General features: G+C 44.4%; 1 protein-coding gene across 1 annotated transcript; it reads right to left on the bottom strand.

Moving 5' to 3' along the window:
* Positions 1–4,632: 4,632 nt before the first annotated feature.
* Positions 4,633–9,338, bottom strand: LOC129867029 (proteoglycan 4-like). The gene is made up of 2 exons (XM_055940134.1): positions 9,176–9,338; positions 4,633–6,312 (listed from the first exon to the last, which is right to left on the bottom strand). Exon 2 carries the CDS (start codon positions 6,303–6,305, stop codon positions 5,430–5,432), a length of 876 nt encoding a protein of 291 aa, XP_055796109.1. The 5' UTR covers positions 6,306–6,312; positions 9,176–9,338; the 3' UTR covers positions 4,633–5,429.
* Positions 9,339–17,020: the final 7,682 nt, after the last annotated feature.

The raw sequence follows: 17,020 nt of genomic DNA, 5'->3' as shown, positions 1-17,020 counted from the left end.
TCACACCATGCCTTTTCATTCAGGGACCCTAGAGGCTTCAGGGAATGAACAATGATGATTTTTATTTACTGACTTGAGTTTAAGAACTGCTTTCTCTACTTCTAGAGAGTTGATCATGTTTGTCCCTCAGGGAGAAAGGCTTTCTACAGCTTGTTGTTACACTGAATACAAATATAAATGTAACATGCAACAATTTAAAATATTTCACTGAGTTACAGTTCATATAAGGATATCAGTGAATTGAAATAAATTCATTAGGCCCTAATCTATGGATTTCACATGACTGGGAATACAGATGGGCATCTGTAGGGGCGTGGATCAGAAAACCAGTCAGTATCTGATGCGACCACCATTTGCTTCATGCAGCACAACACATCTCCTTAGCATAGAGTTGATCAGGCTGTTGATTGTGGCCTGTGGAATGTTGTCCCACTCCTTCAATGGCTGTGCGAAGTTGCTGGATATTGGCGTGAACTGGAACATGCTGTCGTAATGTAGATCCAGAGCATCCCAAACATGCTCAATGGGTGACCGTGTCTGGGTATGCAAGCCATGGAAGAACTTGGACATTTTCAGCATCTAGCAATTGTGTGCAGATCCAGCACTATCATGCTGAAACATGAGCTGATGGCTGCGGATGAATGTCACAATAATGGGCCTAAGGATCTTGTCATCGTCTCTGCATTCAAATTGCCATCGATAAAATGCAATTGTGTTCATTGTCCGTAGCTTATGCCTGACCGTATCATAACCCAACCGCCACCATGGGGCACTCTGTTCACAATGATATCAGCAAACCGCTCGCTCGCCCACACGACACCATACACACTGTCTGCCATCTGTCCAGTATAGTTGAAACTGATTCATCTGTCAAGTGCACACTTCTCCAGAGTGCCAGTGGTTAACGAAGATGATCATTTGCCCACTGAAGTTGGTTAAGACTGCCGAACTGCAGTCCGGTCAAGACCCTGGTGGGGACGACGAGCACGCAGATGCGCTTCCCTGAGACGGTTTCTGACAGTTTGTGAAATTCTTCACTTGTGCAAACCCAGCTGTCCAGGTGGCTCGTCTCAGATCATCCCGCAGGTGAAGAAGCCAGATGTGGAGGTTCTGGGCTGGCGTAGTTAAGCATGGTCTGAGGTTGTGAGGCAGGTTGGACGTACTGCCAAATTCTCTAAAATGAAGTTGAGGGTGGCTTATGGTAGAGAAATTAACATTCAATTCTCTGACAACAGCTCTGGTGGACAAACATTCCTGCAGTCAGCATGCCAATTGCATACTCCCTCAAAACTTGAGACAACTGTATCATTGTGTTGTGTGACAAAACTGCACATTTTAGAGTGGCATTTTATTGTCCCGAGCACAAGGTGCACCTGTGTAATGATCATGCTGTTTAATCAGCTTCTTGATATGTCACACCTGTCAGGTGGATGGATTATCTAGGCAAAGGAGAAATGCTCACTATCAGGGATGTAAACAAGTTAGTGTACAACATTTGAGAGAAATAAGCTTTTTGTGCATATGAACATTTCTGGGATCTTTTATTTCAGCTCATGAAACATGGGACCAACGTTTAACGTTTATATTTTTGTTCAGTATAGATATTAGAGTTTGAGACAATTTTATGCAATCCATGACTATGGGTGTGTGAGTGTGGTTTAAACATGCATGAAACAAAGGAGTAAAAACAATAGCAGAAGCTCATACTTTTCTTACATGGATGAAACTGACAGTTTGTAAATGTCAAAGCTATTTGGAGTTTTACCAGCAATTGGACTTTGGTTCTGATCACTAGTGAGAAGAACCTGTTGAGTCAAACTTCTGTTCAACACACCTGTGTTATATCGGAGGTTTATAAACTCAGAAATGTTTGACAATTATGATTTAAATTAGCTTAAATTATGATTTCTGATAATCAGGAAATCTTGATTTGTTTTTTTTACTCCAGAAAATGAATAATGAAGTGCTATTAGCGACTACCAGTCAGAGACTATATCATGAGCCTACATATGACTAGCTAGCGTTCACTATGTCTTCCTATTAAAATAGGCCAGTAGCCCTTCCCCTTATTCTGTGTGGTGACCACATCTCTGAGTGGAGATATAAAGTGTTTTTTGAGTTCAGAGCCTGTGGAATGATAGGAATCACATCTGGAGAAGAACAGGCTGCTGGTCTGACTGTTATGTCTGGCAGATCTAGGATCAGACCTATGATGATGTTATCCTCTCTAAATCCTATCCTTAATCATCATGGATGAAACACAAAACTGACCAATGGGAGTATATGTGTGTGTGGCCACAAATTCTGTCCTTGAGCTGTTCTTGTTTATTAATGTTCTGTATTATGTCATGTTTCATGTTTTGAGTGGACCCCAGGAAGAATAGCTGCTGCTTTCGCAACAGCTTATGGGGTTCCTAATAAAATACCAAAATACCCTCACTGACCTAGTCTGCACTGTCATAAGGGAGAGACTGGGGGAGAGATGTGGGGTTTATTCAGTGAGTACTGTGAATAGAGCTGACCAGATTCTTGATTCTACATTAAAAACAATTATATTGGTTTTACACTATACATGTCTTATTTTTTCACCCCCTTTTTCTCCCCATTTTCAATCTTGTCTTGTCACTGCAACTCCCCAACGGACTCGGGACAGGCCAAGGTCAAGTCATGCGTCCTCCGAAACAACACCCGCCCGCTAAACCTGGAAGCCAGCTTCACCAATGTGTTGGAGGAAACACCACTCAACTGACGACTGCAGTCAGCCTGCAGGCGCCCGGCCTGCCACAAGGAGTCGTTATTGCATGACAAGCCAAGTAAAGCCCCCCCTGGCCAGAATCTCCCCTAACCCAGACAACGCTGGCCCTATGGCCGGTGGTAACACAGCCTGGGATCAAACCCGGGTCTGTAGTGACGGTCTTAGACCGCTGACCCACTCGGGAGGCCCCTACACTATACATTTTCATTAGTAATACTACATCCTCCCTGAGATTTATGAGTAAGGGGACTGGTATGTCAGTATGTGGCCAAACTAGACAGGACAGAAGTATAGCACATTTGAACCACAATTTGAACAGTAAACTCAAACCTTAACTGCAGAACAAGCAGCTGATGTACTACATGCTTATCAGTTTTGACACCTTTGACCTTTCTAGCGTAGTCGTCTAATGACTACTGTATAGAAGCACTGGGAGGAGCATGTGGTAAATCAGCTCATACAATATTGCATCTGAAACGTTCTGAACATTTCAACCCACTGAATACATCCATGATGGAAGAGTTGTGTCTCAGAGTGTGTGGGGGGGGGGGGGGGGTAGGGAAGTTCTATGAGTTTATGAGAGCAGATTTCCCATGCTGCACTCTAGCACAGTCACACTGGAGACCACTGACCTAGACCCCCTGAAACTCCCTTTCTTCCCCCTCTCTTCCCTTCTCTCCCTCTTCACTTTTCTCCCAACCTTCATCCTTCCTTTCCTCTCCCCTTTTCCTTGTCTTACCCATTCTGTCAGTGTCTTCCTTTCTCTCCCACCCCCCTTTATCAGCCCTTTCCTCCCATGTCCCTCCCCTTCCCTCTCTCCACTCCCACATTCAACCGCCAGTTCACTCTGTGAGAGTGCTCGGTCTCCCTCTATATGCATACATGCTTCCGCAGCGTGTATGTGGGTTGGAATGACTGTGTGTTGAGGGAGAGTGGGAACTCCCTGAGCAGTGATCAGGATGAGCAGGAGGGGCAAGAGGGGTTCCATGAGCGCAGAAACACATTCATGCTTCCCACATGCTGTATTGGCCATGGATCTTAAAGGCCCAGGGCAGTCAAAAATGTGATTTCCCTGTGTTTCATATAATTCCACACTATGAGGTTAGAATAATACTGTGAAATTGTGACAATGCCCTTTTAGTGTATGAGCTGTTTGTGAAGTCCACCTGAAATTTCAGCCTGTTTTAAGTGGGAGCTAGTTTTGGCCTTCCATGGCGACATCACCAAGTAGTAAATTAGTTAGACCAATAAGACAGTTCTAAACCTCTGCCAAGAACAGCACATTTTCTGTTTTTCCCTCCCCACTCACATACTGTCCTAGCGTTGCTTTACTAAGAATGTTCATTCCACCAATTCTAGTTCTATGCTTGCAGTAGTCGCCTCCTACATACCTACAGGGACATGAGCCATAAGGAAATGGTTATGAACAACCAAGGGCTCTATTCACGCAAAACCATTATCTATTTGTTTCTGGGGCAGAAATGTTTTTTTGCATAGTGAAAGAGTGTACTGGAGCATAGAAGGTACTTGATGCACTGCTCAAGTAGTCATTCATCTAAATGCAAGTGTTCAAATAGAAATGTAATGTAGCCCTCAACTGATGGTCTGTCATTATATAGAGAATTATTTCACTCCTTTACCTCTTGATTTCCTGATCTCTGTATTGATGTTTAGGGATTGAAATTGACTCACTAAGGTAATCTTATTTGCTGATGTTCTTGGTTGTGCTGAGCCATATCTCTGCAGCATTAGTGGCAGCACATAAACCTCTGAAAACAGCCTTAATATAAAATGTCAGTCTTGGAAACATTGCACAGCCCTCAGCCTATTTAAAGAGTAAAAAACACATTAGAAAAGAATGAAAACAAAGAATAATATTCAAGGTGGAAAAATCTTATTTTATTTTCACAACCAGACCATCACCTTTAATAGATTCCTCCAAACCACTTCTCACCATCGAGAAAATATAATAAGGTCACCTCCGTTTCAGAGTTAAAGAGGAAGGATTGCGAGAGTCCAAGTATGAATGTACATCATAGCATGTAGGCCAATTTCAAACGTTGTTACAATTCATCAGGTGTACACACCAAGGCAAACGTCTTGTCATACATAGTTACCATATATAGTTACTGTAAGTGTTCTGCTATGCAGCGTTACGTCTATATGGCTCAGAGGGCGATGATGGTTACTCACTCTCCTGCCCTGGCCACCCATCACCACATCCCTTTAGTCAACCTACACTCAGAAAGAAAGGCACGTCTGTATTACCTGGGGTCTAATCATTAATCCAAAACGTTTCGCAACGGAAACTAGAATTTATTTTGGAAAATTCAGGTAGGTCCCACCCAGTTTCATTCCGTTTGCGCACGCTTGGTTCTGTTTGGTTCCTAGTGAATACATCCCAGGTCTCAGATTATCTGAGTGCTACTTCACGGTCTCCTTAAGCTGCTTAGTTTTCCCTTTAGCCTTCTCAGATCAAAGTTGTATTATTTTTTTAAATATTTTTTTTCTGCTGCCTCTGCCTTTTTTAGAACGTCATTGTCCTGTTTTTTCTTCTTTTTTCTAGTTTTTATTTTCTCCGGCCATCTCATATCAGCTCAGTGGACACGTCGCCTTCAAGAATGTCCTCTGCTATGACGTCATTGACCATGATGTCATCGGCCGTCAGGTCTAACTAAGTGCTTGAAGAGTCCGCTTTGCTCAGCTCGCTGCCCATGACATCACACAGAAGCTTCTCCGCCATGATCGCTGGCTTCTCCGGGGATTCTTTGTAATCTTCTGGGACGGAGACAGAATTGCAGGCAGCCTTTACGTCGTCATAGCATTCTGCATCCCCCAGGTCTGTGGGCTGGTCTGGGGCAGATCTGTGGGAGGGGGGAGCATCAGGGACACCCAGGTCCAGAGGGGCGGGGGAGAGGAAGGGCTCTGGGACAGCCTCCTGTTCTATGACGACTGGCTTTGGCTCTGGGACGACTGGCTTTGGCTCTGGGACGACTGGCTTTGGCTCTGGGACGACTGGCTTTGGCTCTGGGACGACTGGCTTTGGCTCTGGGACGACTGGCTTTGGCTCTGGGACGACTGGCTTTGGCTCTGGGACGACTGGCTTTGGCTCTGGGACGACTGGCTTTGGCTCTGGGACGACTGGCTTTGGCTCTGGGACGACTGGCTTTGGCTCTGGGACGACTGGCTCTGGGACGACTGGCTCTGGGACGACTGGCTTTGGCTCTGGGACGACTGGCACTGGTTTGCTGACTGACACCAGGGGCTCGGGTTCAGGCGGTGCTGGGGCCGGCTCTGGTGCAAGGTCTACCAGTGTGGCGTTTACCGGCTCCTCCAATGGGGGCTCCGTCTCTGGCTGCTTGGAGGGCTCTGGCTCAGCCTCCTGTACTGGTGCTGGCACTGATTCTACTACTGGTTCAGTCGCCTCTGCAACCACCACTGGCTCATCAGCTACTGCCTCCACCACAGCTTCCTGCGTGTCGATTGCCTCCTCTGCAGCCTTCTGCTCGGCTGGTGCGGTATCCCGTCTCCTGCTGATCTTGTTTCCCATGGTGCACCTGGAGACAATGAGACGGGCAGAGTGAGAGAGACACCTCAACTATGAGGAGAGGGCCCGACAGCGAGCATATCAGGAGAGGGGGTAAAGGCCATTTGCACACCCAAACTTTGCACTGAGATAAACAACTGGGACAACAAGTCCTGCTTCCTAAGGGTGGCTGTATCATCACCTGTCTATTTACATGTATGTTACAGGTTTAACAGGTCTGGTGAATCAGTAATCTAAATAATCATATTTAGTTTGTTGTCTTGGGACTTGCACATGAGCTAATGAACTCAACAATGGATAAAATACATTCACCTTTCAGTCACAGCTATTAGGTTGTGTGTGCTGGACTTTTCCCTGACCTTGTGCCTTGTTTGATTTTCCCAGCACCAGTGCCCAGTTTGGATGTGCTTATTGACTTAGTACGCCATAAATCACAGGCATCAGTGAGAGCAAGTAAACTAACTGTGGAAATTAGTGATGCACCGATATTACATTTTTGGTCGATACCATTTACATTTACATTTACATTTAAGTCATTTAGCAGACGCTCTTATCCAGAGCGACTTACAAATTGGAAAGTTCATACATATTCATCCTGGTCCCCCGTGGGAATTGAACCCTGGTCCCCCCGTGGGAATTGAACCCACAACCCTGGCGTTGCAAGCGCCATGCTCTACCAACTGAGCCACACGGGATACCGATATCTGACATATTCCTTTCCAAAACAAAAACCTGATACCGATAACCAATATTTAAAATTTTAGCAGCCTTTTAAGCATTCTAGTACTGTTAAATAATTAACACACATGGACGCAGTCTAAGGCACTGCATCTCCGCGCAAGAGGCGACACCACAGTCCCTGGTTCGATTCCAGTGATTGGGAGTCCCATAGGGCGACGCACAATTGGCCCAGCATCAACCGGGTTTGGCCGCGGTAGGCCGTCTTTGTAAATAAGAATTTGTTTTTAACTGACTTACCAAGTAGAGGTTACACACACACACTGACCCAAAAGTTATTTTTTTACGGCATGTACCTACATTATATTAGGTATGCACGTCAGCTTTGACTTCGGTTTTTCACATCGGCACTTTTAGCTAATATTGGCCGATTCCGATATGTTCACCGATATATTGTGCATCCCTAGTGGAAATAAGTGCTTGGTTACCAACTGAACACCGCTCTCATCGCCACAAGCTAAACCAGTGAGGAGAAGGTGTAGAGAGTAATATCTGAGTCAACTTGTCTTATGCTGCCAGGGTTGGGAGGATACAGCATTTAGTCTACTTCTCAAAGTGGTTTGTCTGCTCTGTCACCAACAATGAACTGCTTATTATCATCTAACCATGGTGAGACTTGTCCCTGATGAACCAGTAATGTGACAGCCACGTCAGAATTATTTACACCACTGGCAGTTGCATTATCATTCTATTGTATGTGGTATGATTAGTGTGAACTGTCACTGAACTTTGAGGAATCCTTTGTTTCTACATGCATTTTTGGACTTATAAATATCATTCATTTTATATACCCACTGATTCTTAAAGAACATAACTTATAAATGCCTCATGAGGTTAGTTCAACTGTCATACACCATCAGAACCCAAAACACAAGCTTGTTTTACTTCAATGTTTGTAGGCTAACACTGTTTAGCCTAAAAACATGGTTAAAACTATCCTTTTGATATCATGGATGGTCATCAGTCCTTACATCCCCAGCCCATTCTATGAATTTGAGAGTGGTTTCATTTCTCCAGGCCCATCTAAGGTTCGTACCAAAACACAGGTGGGGTGACCCTTATTATTTCAATTAAGGATTCTAGCTTTAACCTATCCAATCCCTTCACAAATTATCCATGTGCATTTACTTCAAACAACTTCCCTATTCTGCAAGTGGTTGATGCAATTCAGCAGAGACAAAAATGGTAAACTACTATGTTTAAATATTGGGATCATACTTTAGGGAATTTCACCAACCAAGTTGTGCTACACAGGTTAAGAGGCACTATTGACCTGGATGCATTGGAACATAATGTTCCTTCCCGTGTAGGATCCCTTCCCGTGCAGGATCACGTGTCCGCTCTATGGAGCGTATAGTGTCTCCCCCCCAGGGGTGGGCGCGCCGAGCTGCAAGCGCACGTGCGTGGTATGTAGGCTACATGTCCATGGGCACCGCGGGTGCATGCGACGATTTAAAACAATCCTCGAAAACGCGTTGGAGTCAAACTATGCGCGACGAAGAAACAATCGATTCACACACTGTTACACACTTGTTTTCCGCTCCAAATAAAGTACACGACGGATGCGCAAACAGTGAAATTGATTCTCAAATAAATGCGCGCAGTAAGATTAATTGGGGTTTATAACGTTAAATATTTTTTTAAACTGAACATGCACAAAAGCCACTTAAGTTAATCAAAGTTATTGATGACCATCAATGTTTCTCTTATGGTAATCTCATTAAGCTAATTACCCCCCAAATCACACCTTCCTCCAGCTGCTGTTTACTAGGCAGAACAAAAATGGGTCCCAGTCCGACATCGTCTACACACAGACAGCCCTCAACTCACTCATCACCAAAGTAACCCGCACACCGCACTGAGACATCCACCGCTGCGCATAATCATACAACAAATTAGCATTAATCAACGGGGAATGAGCGGACCTAGTGCTCGGGAGATGAAATTGAACAGAGAAAGAACAAAAGAGAGCTGATGAGGTAGGCGGGGTCGCCGATTACTGAACAAGCTGCAACAGCCTCGAGTGAAAAACACTTACATAAAACGTCAGGCTAATCGAAAAATAACAAAAAAATACATAAATACAATGACTTTTCGACATTATAGAGTGCAGTGTAGAGAAGATATTTACCAACCTTGGTAACGGAATTAAAACGCGAATTGAAGCCGTGCTAGAGAGCGGGGAGTTCTTCTTGCGCTCTCACGACTTGGCGAGGCACGCACAGACTGACAGAGAAGGGGAGGAAAGTTTGGACAGAGGTTTAGTCGGTGTTGTCTGGGATGTCAGTATTTGTGCGCGCGCCCACTGTCGCTCGTACGCCCGGAGACTGTGACCATGTTCCAACAGATAAATGTATCCTTCCTTCCCTCCATCCTTCCTTCCTTATTTCATCCCTACCTTCCACTCCTTCTTGAATGATCCACTGGTCTGGATGTATGAAAGCAATAAAGTGGAATCTTTCCTTTCACCTGGCCAATCATTTGAGATCAGTGATTTGTTCTGGGAGCTGTTGTAAGGATGCTGTATAAAAGTATTGTAACAACGATATATGTTGTTTTTTCTCTCAAATAGACAACCTCCTCCTAATGAATATGATGGAGTGGGCACTAGGCAGTGCATTTTCTCTCTAGCCTCTAGTTTTGCTGAAGGCTTACTGTAAATAGCTTAGGGTATTGAAAATCAATACATTTACTGGGATGTTTGTCTCCCTCAATTTTTCAATTGTCAATTTAAGGGGCTTTATTGGCATGGGAAACATATGTTTACATTGCCAAAGCAAGTGAAATAGATAATAAACAAAAGTGAAATAAACAAGAAAAAATGTGTCATTGTTGTTCATTTTCTTAGGTTGTCTGCTTGAAATGTTTAGATTTTAAAGGGAAGCTGAGAGGTCAAATATACTGTTTAGGTTTTCTACTACCAAGTTTACACCTTCACTATTACAGTGAAACATTTTGTCCAGGAAGTTGTCTAAAAGGGATTTAATTTGTTTTTGCAAATAGTTTTTTGGTAGGTTTCCACACTACTTTCCTTCCATCTATAGCATTTCTTAATATTATTCAGTTCCTTTGGCTTTGATGCCTCATGATTGAGTATTGCTCAGACTATGATCTGATAGGGGTGTCATTGGGTTGACTGTGAACACTGTGAGAGTCTACAGTACTACTGCCAAGAGTTGAGCTATATGTGTACCTACTGTAGGAGTCCCCTCGAAGCCTACCATTGACTATACCCAGCATGCGATAGAGCTGCAGGAGTTGTGACCCTTTTTTGTTGGTTATGTTGACACAGTTGTGCCTAGGGGGGCATATGGGGGAAGGAATGCTGTCACCTCCAGGTAGATGTTTGTCCCCCTGTGTGCTGAGGGTTCTTGTCCAAATTAGCATACCCCCTGAGTCCCTTCCCTGTTTCACACCTGGTAGTTTGGGGAATGGGACTACCAGCTCTCTGTAACCTAGAGGGCAACCAGTGGGTCCCTCTCCTCTATACCATGTTTCGTGTAGGATGACAATGTCTGTATTTCTGATTTATTTGGTGATGTCCAGGTTTCTGCTCTTTAGGCCAAAGGCAGATGATCTCAGGCCTTGGATATTCCAGGATGAGATAGTGAAGGCTTTGTGTTCCTTAATGTGTCCAATGTTGTTAGTCATGTGGTTTGGCCTCAGAACAGTAAGTGTGAGCAGAGCCTGCTTAGCATCTGGTACATGCCATTGGCTTGGGCTAGTGTAAGAGTGGGGGTTGGGCCTGTTTGCCTGTTTACGGCCTGAGTGTATGTGTGACTTTCATGTTGAGGCCCTCTTTGCGGGAGTGGGGGGCATGGGGTGGGCAGTAGGGGCATAGGTCTGATCTGAGGGGACCTATATGAGGTGTGGGCATGGTTGGTTTGGGGGGTATTGATTGGTTGGGGTGGGGGTGTGGATGTGGCTGGTGGTGCTGTGGTCTGGATGTAGGTCCTCTCGGCGTGGGTCCTCTATGTGTAGGTCTCTCTCTCTCTCGCTCCTCTCTCTCGCCCCCCTCTCTCTCTGTCTTTCTCGCTCCTCTCGCCTTCTGTCTCTAGCCTCCTCACACATTTAGGACATGGGTTTCAGAAGTTGGTTTGGCCTGTCTCCTGGCGAGCAGTGAAGCTATTGCAGGAGATTTTTCACCGAATGGAATGAATGAAACATAAACATTTGGGCTGACTTGTAATACCCTGGAATGATTGGTCTGAGTTGACAACACTAATGCTCCAGTGCTGTATTTACTATAGTTTGGCCCAGTGTGGTTGGCCCTAACTATCAGAGACATTTGCAGAATATGACCAACAGGTTTAAGCCCAGGTCATCTGAGCACCACAACACTGTGTAGCTCACTGAGCTAAGCCACCATTACCTTGGGGGAGCTAACACAAGTCTTCAGGTCTGAAACAATGTTACTCATCATACGACGTGGTTCACCAAAACACCTTTGTTACATACACTATGTTAGACACCAGTGGTTCTGGTTGCAGGGTGGGTAAGTTTTGTAACTTCCATGTTAGTGCTGTGCCTCTAAGTGAGCGTACCAGAAGATTGCCCTGAACGCATGAGGCCTGCCTTCCTGATACAAAGTACGCTCAATCACAATCTAACTTCCTGTTTGTCCTGGTATCTATTTCCTGGTTCTAGAAGATGGTTAACTTATTATCAGAGAGGAAGAGGTGAAGTGAGGGGGTTATCTCTTGCCAAAATGAGGCCAATGTGTTTCTATCGACTTAAACATAAGGCTTGCTGCCTGCCAGGACAACGACTACCATTGTTAGGGCAGAGACTCCAGGGCTGCCATATTACTATGGCTGACCCAGTAAAGCAATACATTTCACTGCACCTATCCGGAGTATGTGTAAAAAAAAAACGGTTTATTTTTCATTTTATTATGAGCACCTTCTTATTATATACAGATCTGTTATCATGTCTGAATGAAAACATGGAAACTGGTAGCAATATCTATTTCCTTGTGCAATAATGTGTTTACTGCAGTAAGGGTAATCATCAGCTCCCATCCTCACACCTTTTACTCAGTATCCATGACTTACAGTCCTCACCATATGTATGCTGAACAAAAATATAAACGCAACATGCAACAATTTCAATTATTTTACTGAGTTACAGTTCATATAAGGAAATCAGTCAATTCATATAAATTCATTAGGCCCCACTTTATGGATTGCACATGACTGGGCTGGGCCTGGAAGGACTTTGAAGCCAGGCCCACCCACTGGGGAGCTGGGCCAGCCAATCCCCACAAAAGGTCTTTATTACAGACAGAAATACTCCTCAGTTTCATCAGCTGTCCGGGTTGCTGGTCTCAGACGATACCGCAGCTGAAGAAACCGGATGTAGAGGTCCTGGCCTACGTGGTCTGCGTTTGTGATGCCGGTTGCACGTACTGCCAAATTCTCTAAAAAGATGTTGGAGGCAGCTTATGGTAGAGAAAGGAGCATTACATTCTCTGGCAACAGTTCTCATGTTCATTATTGCAGTCAGCATGCCAATTGCATGCTCCCTCAAAACTTGAGACATCTGTGGCATTGCGTTGTGTGACAAAACTGCACATTTTAGAGTGGCCTTTTATTGTCCCCAGCACAAGTTGCACCTGTGTAATGATCATGCTGTTTAACCTGTTGAGGACAGAGGGCGCTGTTTTCACTTTGGGGGAAAATCGTGCCCAATTTAAACGGCCTTGTACTCAATTCTTGCTCGTACAATATGCATATTATTATTACTATTGGATAGAAAACTCTCTAGTTTCTAAAACCGTTTGAATTATATCTGTGAGTAAAACAGAACTCCTTTTGCAGCAAACTTCCTGATAGGAAGTGGAAAATCTGAAATCGATGCACTGTTCTAGGGCCTGCCTATTAAAGTCCTTGATATTTAACAGTTTAGATGCACTTCATACGTCTTCCACTAGATGCCGACAGGCAGTGAGAGAAGAAATGGAGTGTGTAACTTGATCTGGTGTCGGATAATAGCTCTCGGCATGACGTGTCACCAGTTTCCTGTTTTCTGGAGAGCACGTGAAGGGACCTGGATTTGCCTTCTGATAAGCTGTCGTTATGGAAGACTAATATCTCCGGCTTTGATTTTATTTGATACATGTGACAATATCATTGTAAAGTATGTTTTTTCAATATAGTTTAATCAGATTATTGAAATTTATCCGGGAGTTTTGTTGTGTTCCGTTCTCTGAGTTTGTTGACGATGGAGAGATTCGCGCCACTTGGCAAGTGTGCTTGCTAAATCGAGAGGGAAAAAGGCCGTTCTAAATCCAAACAACGATTGTTCCCGACAAAGGACCCCTTGTACAATATTCTGATGAAAGATCATCAAAAGTAGGACCCATTTTATGATGCTATTTCATATATCTGTCGAACATGTTGTACTAGTCGTTTGCGCCCAGATTTTGGGTACTCTCTCGCTATACCTAAGCTGGATGTCGTAATGAAGTTATTTTTAGAATTCTAACACGGTGATTGCATTAAGAACTAGTGTATCCATCATTTCCTATACAACATGTATTTTTTAGTTATGTTTATGAATAGTTATTTGGTCAGAATATGTGTGTCAGAAAAAGTGTCAGAAAAATATCCGGACGTTGTGGGAAAAAGATGCTACGTTAGCACAATGTATAACCACTGATTTCAGCTCTAAATATGCACATTTTCGAACAAAACATAAGTGTATGTATAACCTGATGTTATAGGACTGTCATCTGATGAAGCTTATCAAGGTTAGTCAAAAATTATATATATTTTGCTGGTTTATTCTCTATCGCTAACGTGCCTATTGCTATCGCTAACGTGCCTTGATGAATGAATGTGGTAGTGTGGTAGGCTATTGTAGTAAGCTAATATTACATTTAAGTCATTTAGCAGACGCTCTTATCCAGAGCGACTTACAAATTGGTGCATTCACCTTATGACATCCAGTGGAACAGCCACTTTACAACAGTGCATCTAAATCTTTTAAGGGGGGGGGGGGGGGGTCAGAAGGATTACTTTATCTTATCCTAGGTATTCCTTAAAGAGGTGGGGTTTCAGGTGTCTCCGGAAGGTGGTGATTGACTCCGCTGTCCTGGCGTCGTGAGGGAGTTTGTTCCACCATTGGGGGGCCAGAGCAGCGAACAGTTTTGACTGGGCTGAGCGGGAACTGTACTTCCTCAGTGGTAGGGAGGCGAGCAGGCCAGAGGTGGATGAACGCAGTGCCCTTGTTTGGGTGTAGGGCCTGATCAGAGCCTGGAGGTACTGAGGTGCCATTCCCCTCACAGCTCCGTAGGCAAGCACCATGGTCTTGTAGCGGATGCGAGCTTCAACTGGAAGCCAGTGGAGAGAGCGGAGGAGCGGGGTGACGTGAGAGAACTTGGGAAGGTTGAACACCAGACGGGCTGCGGCGTTCTGGATGAGTTGTAGGGGTTTAATGGCACAGGCAGGGAGCCCAGCCAACAGCGAGTTGCAGTAATCCAGACGGGAGATGACAAGTGCCTGGATTAGGACCTGCGCCGCTTCCTGTGTGAGGCAGGGTCGTACTCTGCGGATGTTGTAGAGCATGAACCTACAGGAACGGGCCACCGCCTTGATGTTAGTTGAGAACGACAGGGAGTTGTCCAGGATCACGCCAAGGTTCTTAGCGCTCTGGGAGGAGGACACAATGGAGTTGTCAACCGTGATGGCGAGATCATGGAACGGGCAGTCCTTCCCCGGGAGGAAGAGCAGCTCCGTCTTGCCGAGGTTCAGCTTGAGGTGGTGATCCGTCATCCACACTGATATGTCTGCCAGACATGCAGAGATGCGATTCGCCACCTGGTCATCAGAAGGGGGAAAGGAGAAGATTAATTGTGTGTCGTCTGCATAGCAATGATAGGAGAGACCATGTGAGGTTATGACAGAGCCAAGTGACTTGGTGTATAGCGAGAATAGGAGAGGGCCTAGAACAGAGCCCTGGGGGACGCCAGTGGTGAGAGCACGTGGTGAGGAGACAGATTCTCGCCACGCCACCTGGTAGGAGCGACCTGTCAGGTAGGACGCAATCCAAGCGTGGGCCGCGCCGGAGATGCCCAACTCGGAGAGGGTGGAGAGGAGGATCTGATGGTTCACAGTGTCGAAGGCAGCCGATAGGTCTAGAAGGATGAGAGCAGAGGAGAGAGAGTTAGCTTTAGCAGTGCGGAGCGCCTCCGTGATACAGAGAAGAGCAGTCTCAGTTGAATGACTAGTCTTGAAACCTGACTGATTTGGATCAAGAAGGTCATTCTGAGAGAGATAGCAGGAGAGCTGGCCAAGGACGGCACGTAATATAATGCTATATTGTGTTTTCGCTGTAAAACACTTAAAAAATCGGAAATATTGGCTGGATTCACAAGATGTTTGTCTTTAATTAGCTTTTTCAGAAATGTTTTATGATGAGTATTTAGGTATTTGACGTTGGTGTCTGTAATTACCACGGCTGCTTCGGTTCTATTTCTGATGGTAGCTGTGATTGTAGCTGCAATGTAACACTGATTTATACCTCAAATATGCACATTTTTCGAACAAAACATAGATTTATTGTATAACATGTTATAAGACTGTCCTCTGATGAAGTTGTTTCTTGGTTAGTTTGGTTGGTTCTTGGTTAGTTAGGTTGGCTTTGTGCATGCTACCTGTGCTGTGAAAAATGTCTGTCCTTTTTTGTATTTGGTGGTGAGCTAACATAAATATATGTGGTGTTTTCGCTGTAAAACATTTTAAAAATCGGACATGTTGACTGGATTCACAAGATGTGTATCTTTCATTTGCTGTATTGGACTTGTTAATGTGTGAAAGTTAAATATTTCAAAAAAATATCTTTTGAATTTCGCGCTCTGTCTTTTCAGTGGAATGTGGGAGGAGTTCCGCTAGCGGAACGCCAGAGCCAGACAGGTTAATCAGCTTCTTGATATGCCACACCTGTTAGGTGGATGGATTATCTTGGCAAAGGAGAAATGCTCAGTAAGAGGGATGAAAACAAATTGGTGCACAACATGTGAGAGAAATAATCTTTTTGTGAGTATGGATGGGGGAACTTTTATTTCATTTATTTTATTTCACTTTACATGTTGAGTTTATATTTTCGTTCAGTATAGATATTAGTTTGATACAATTTTATGCAATGCATGACTATGGGTGTGTGAGTGTGGTTTAAACATGCATGAAACATAGGAGACTGAATGGGAGAAGAAAAGGTATATGAAAGTGCATAGTAAAAACAACAGTAAAAACGACCGCAGGAGCTCATACTTTTCTTACAAGGAGGAAACTGACAGTTTGTAAATGTCAAAGCTATATGGATCTTTACCAGCAATTGGACTTTGGTTCTGATCATTAGTGAGATGAACATGTCGAGTCAAACTTCCGTTAAACACTCCTGTGCTATCTGGGAGGCTTCTGATCTCAGAACTGTTTTACAATTATGATTTCAATTATATTCATATTAGAGTATTTCTGATAACCAGGATTTGCCCCTTTTTATTTTACTTCAGAAAACTAATAGTCTAATATACCATGAGCCTACATATGACTCTAGCTAGCTTTCACTATGTCTTCCTATTCCTATTCCAATATGTCTTTCTAAAGTCTTCGAAAGCCAAGTTAACAAACAGATTACCGACCATTTCGAATCCCACCGTACCTTCTCCGCTATGCAATCTGGTTTCCGAGCTGGTCATGGGTGCACCTCAGCCACGCTCAAGGTCCTAAACGATATCATAAAAGACAATACTGTGCAGCCATATTTATCGACCTATCCAAGGCTTTCGACTCTGTCAATCAATGCCTTCTTATTGGCAGACTCAACAGCCTTGGTTTCTCAAATGAGTGCCTCACCTGGTTCACCAACTACTACTCAGATAGAGTTCAGTGTGTCAAATCGGAGGGCCTGTTGTCCGGACCTCTGGCAGGCTCTATGGGGGTGCCACATGGTTCAATTCTCGGGCCGACTCTCTTCTC

The sequence above is a fragment of the Salvelinus fontinalis genome, chromosome 12, assembly GCF_029448725.1.
Source record: "Salvelinus fontinalis isolate EN_2023a chromosome 12, ASM2944872v1, whole genome shotgun sequence".
Taxonomy (NCBI): domain Eukaryota; kingdom Metazoa; phylum Chordata; class Actinopteri; order Salmoniformes; family Salmonidae; genus Salvelinus; species Salvelinus fontinalis.
Note: the sequence above shows the minus strand (reverse complement) of the source record. Positions and strands in the feature narration are given on the sequence as shown.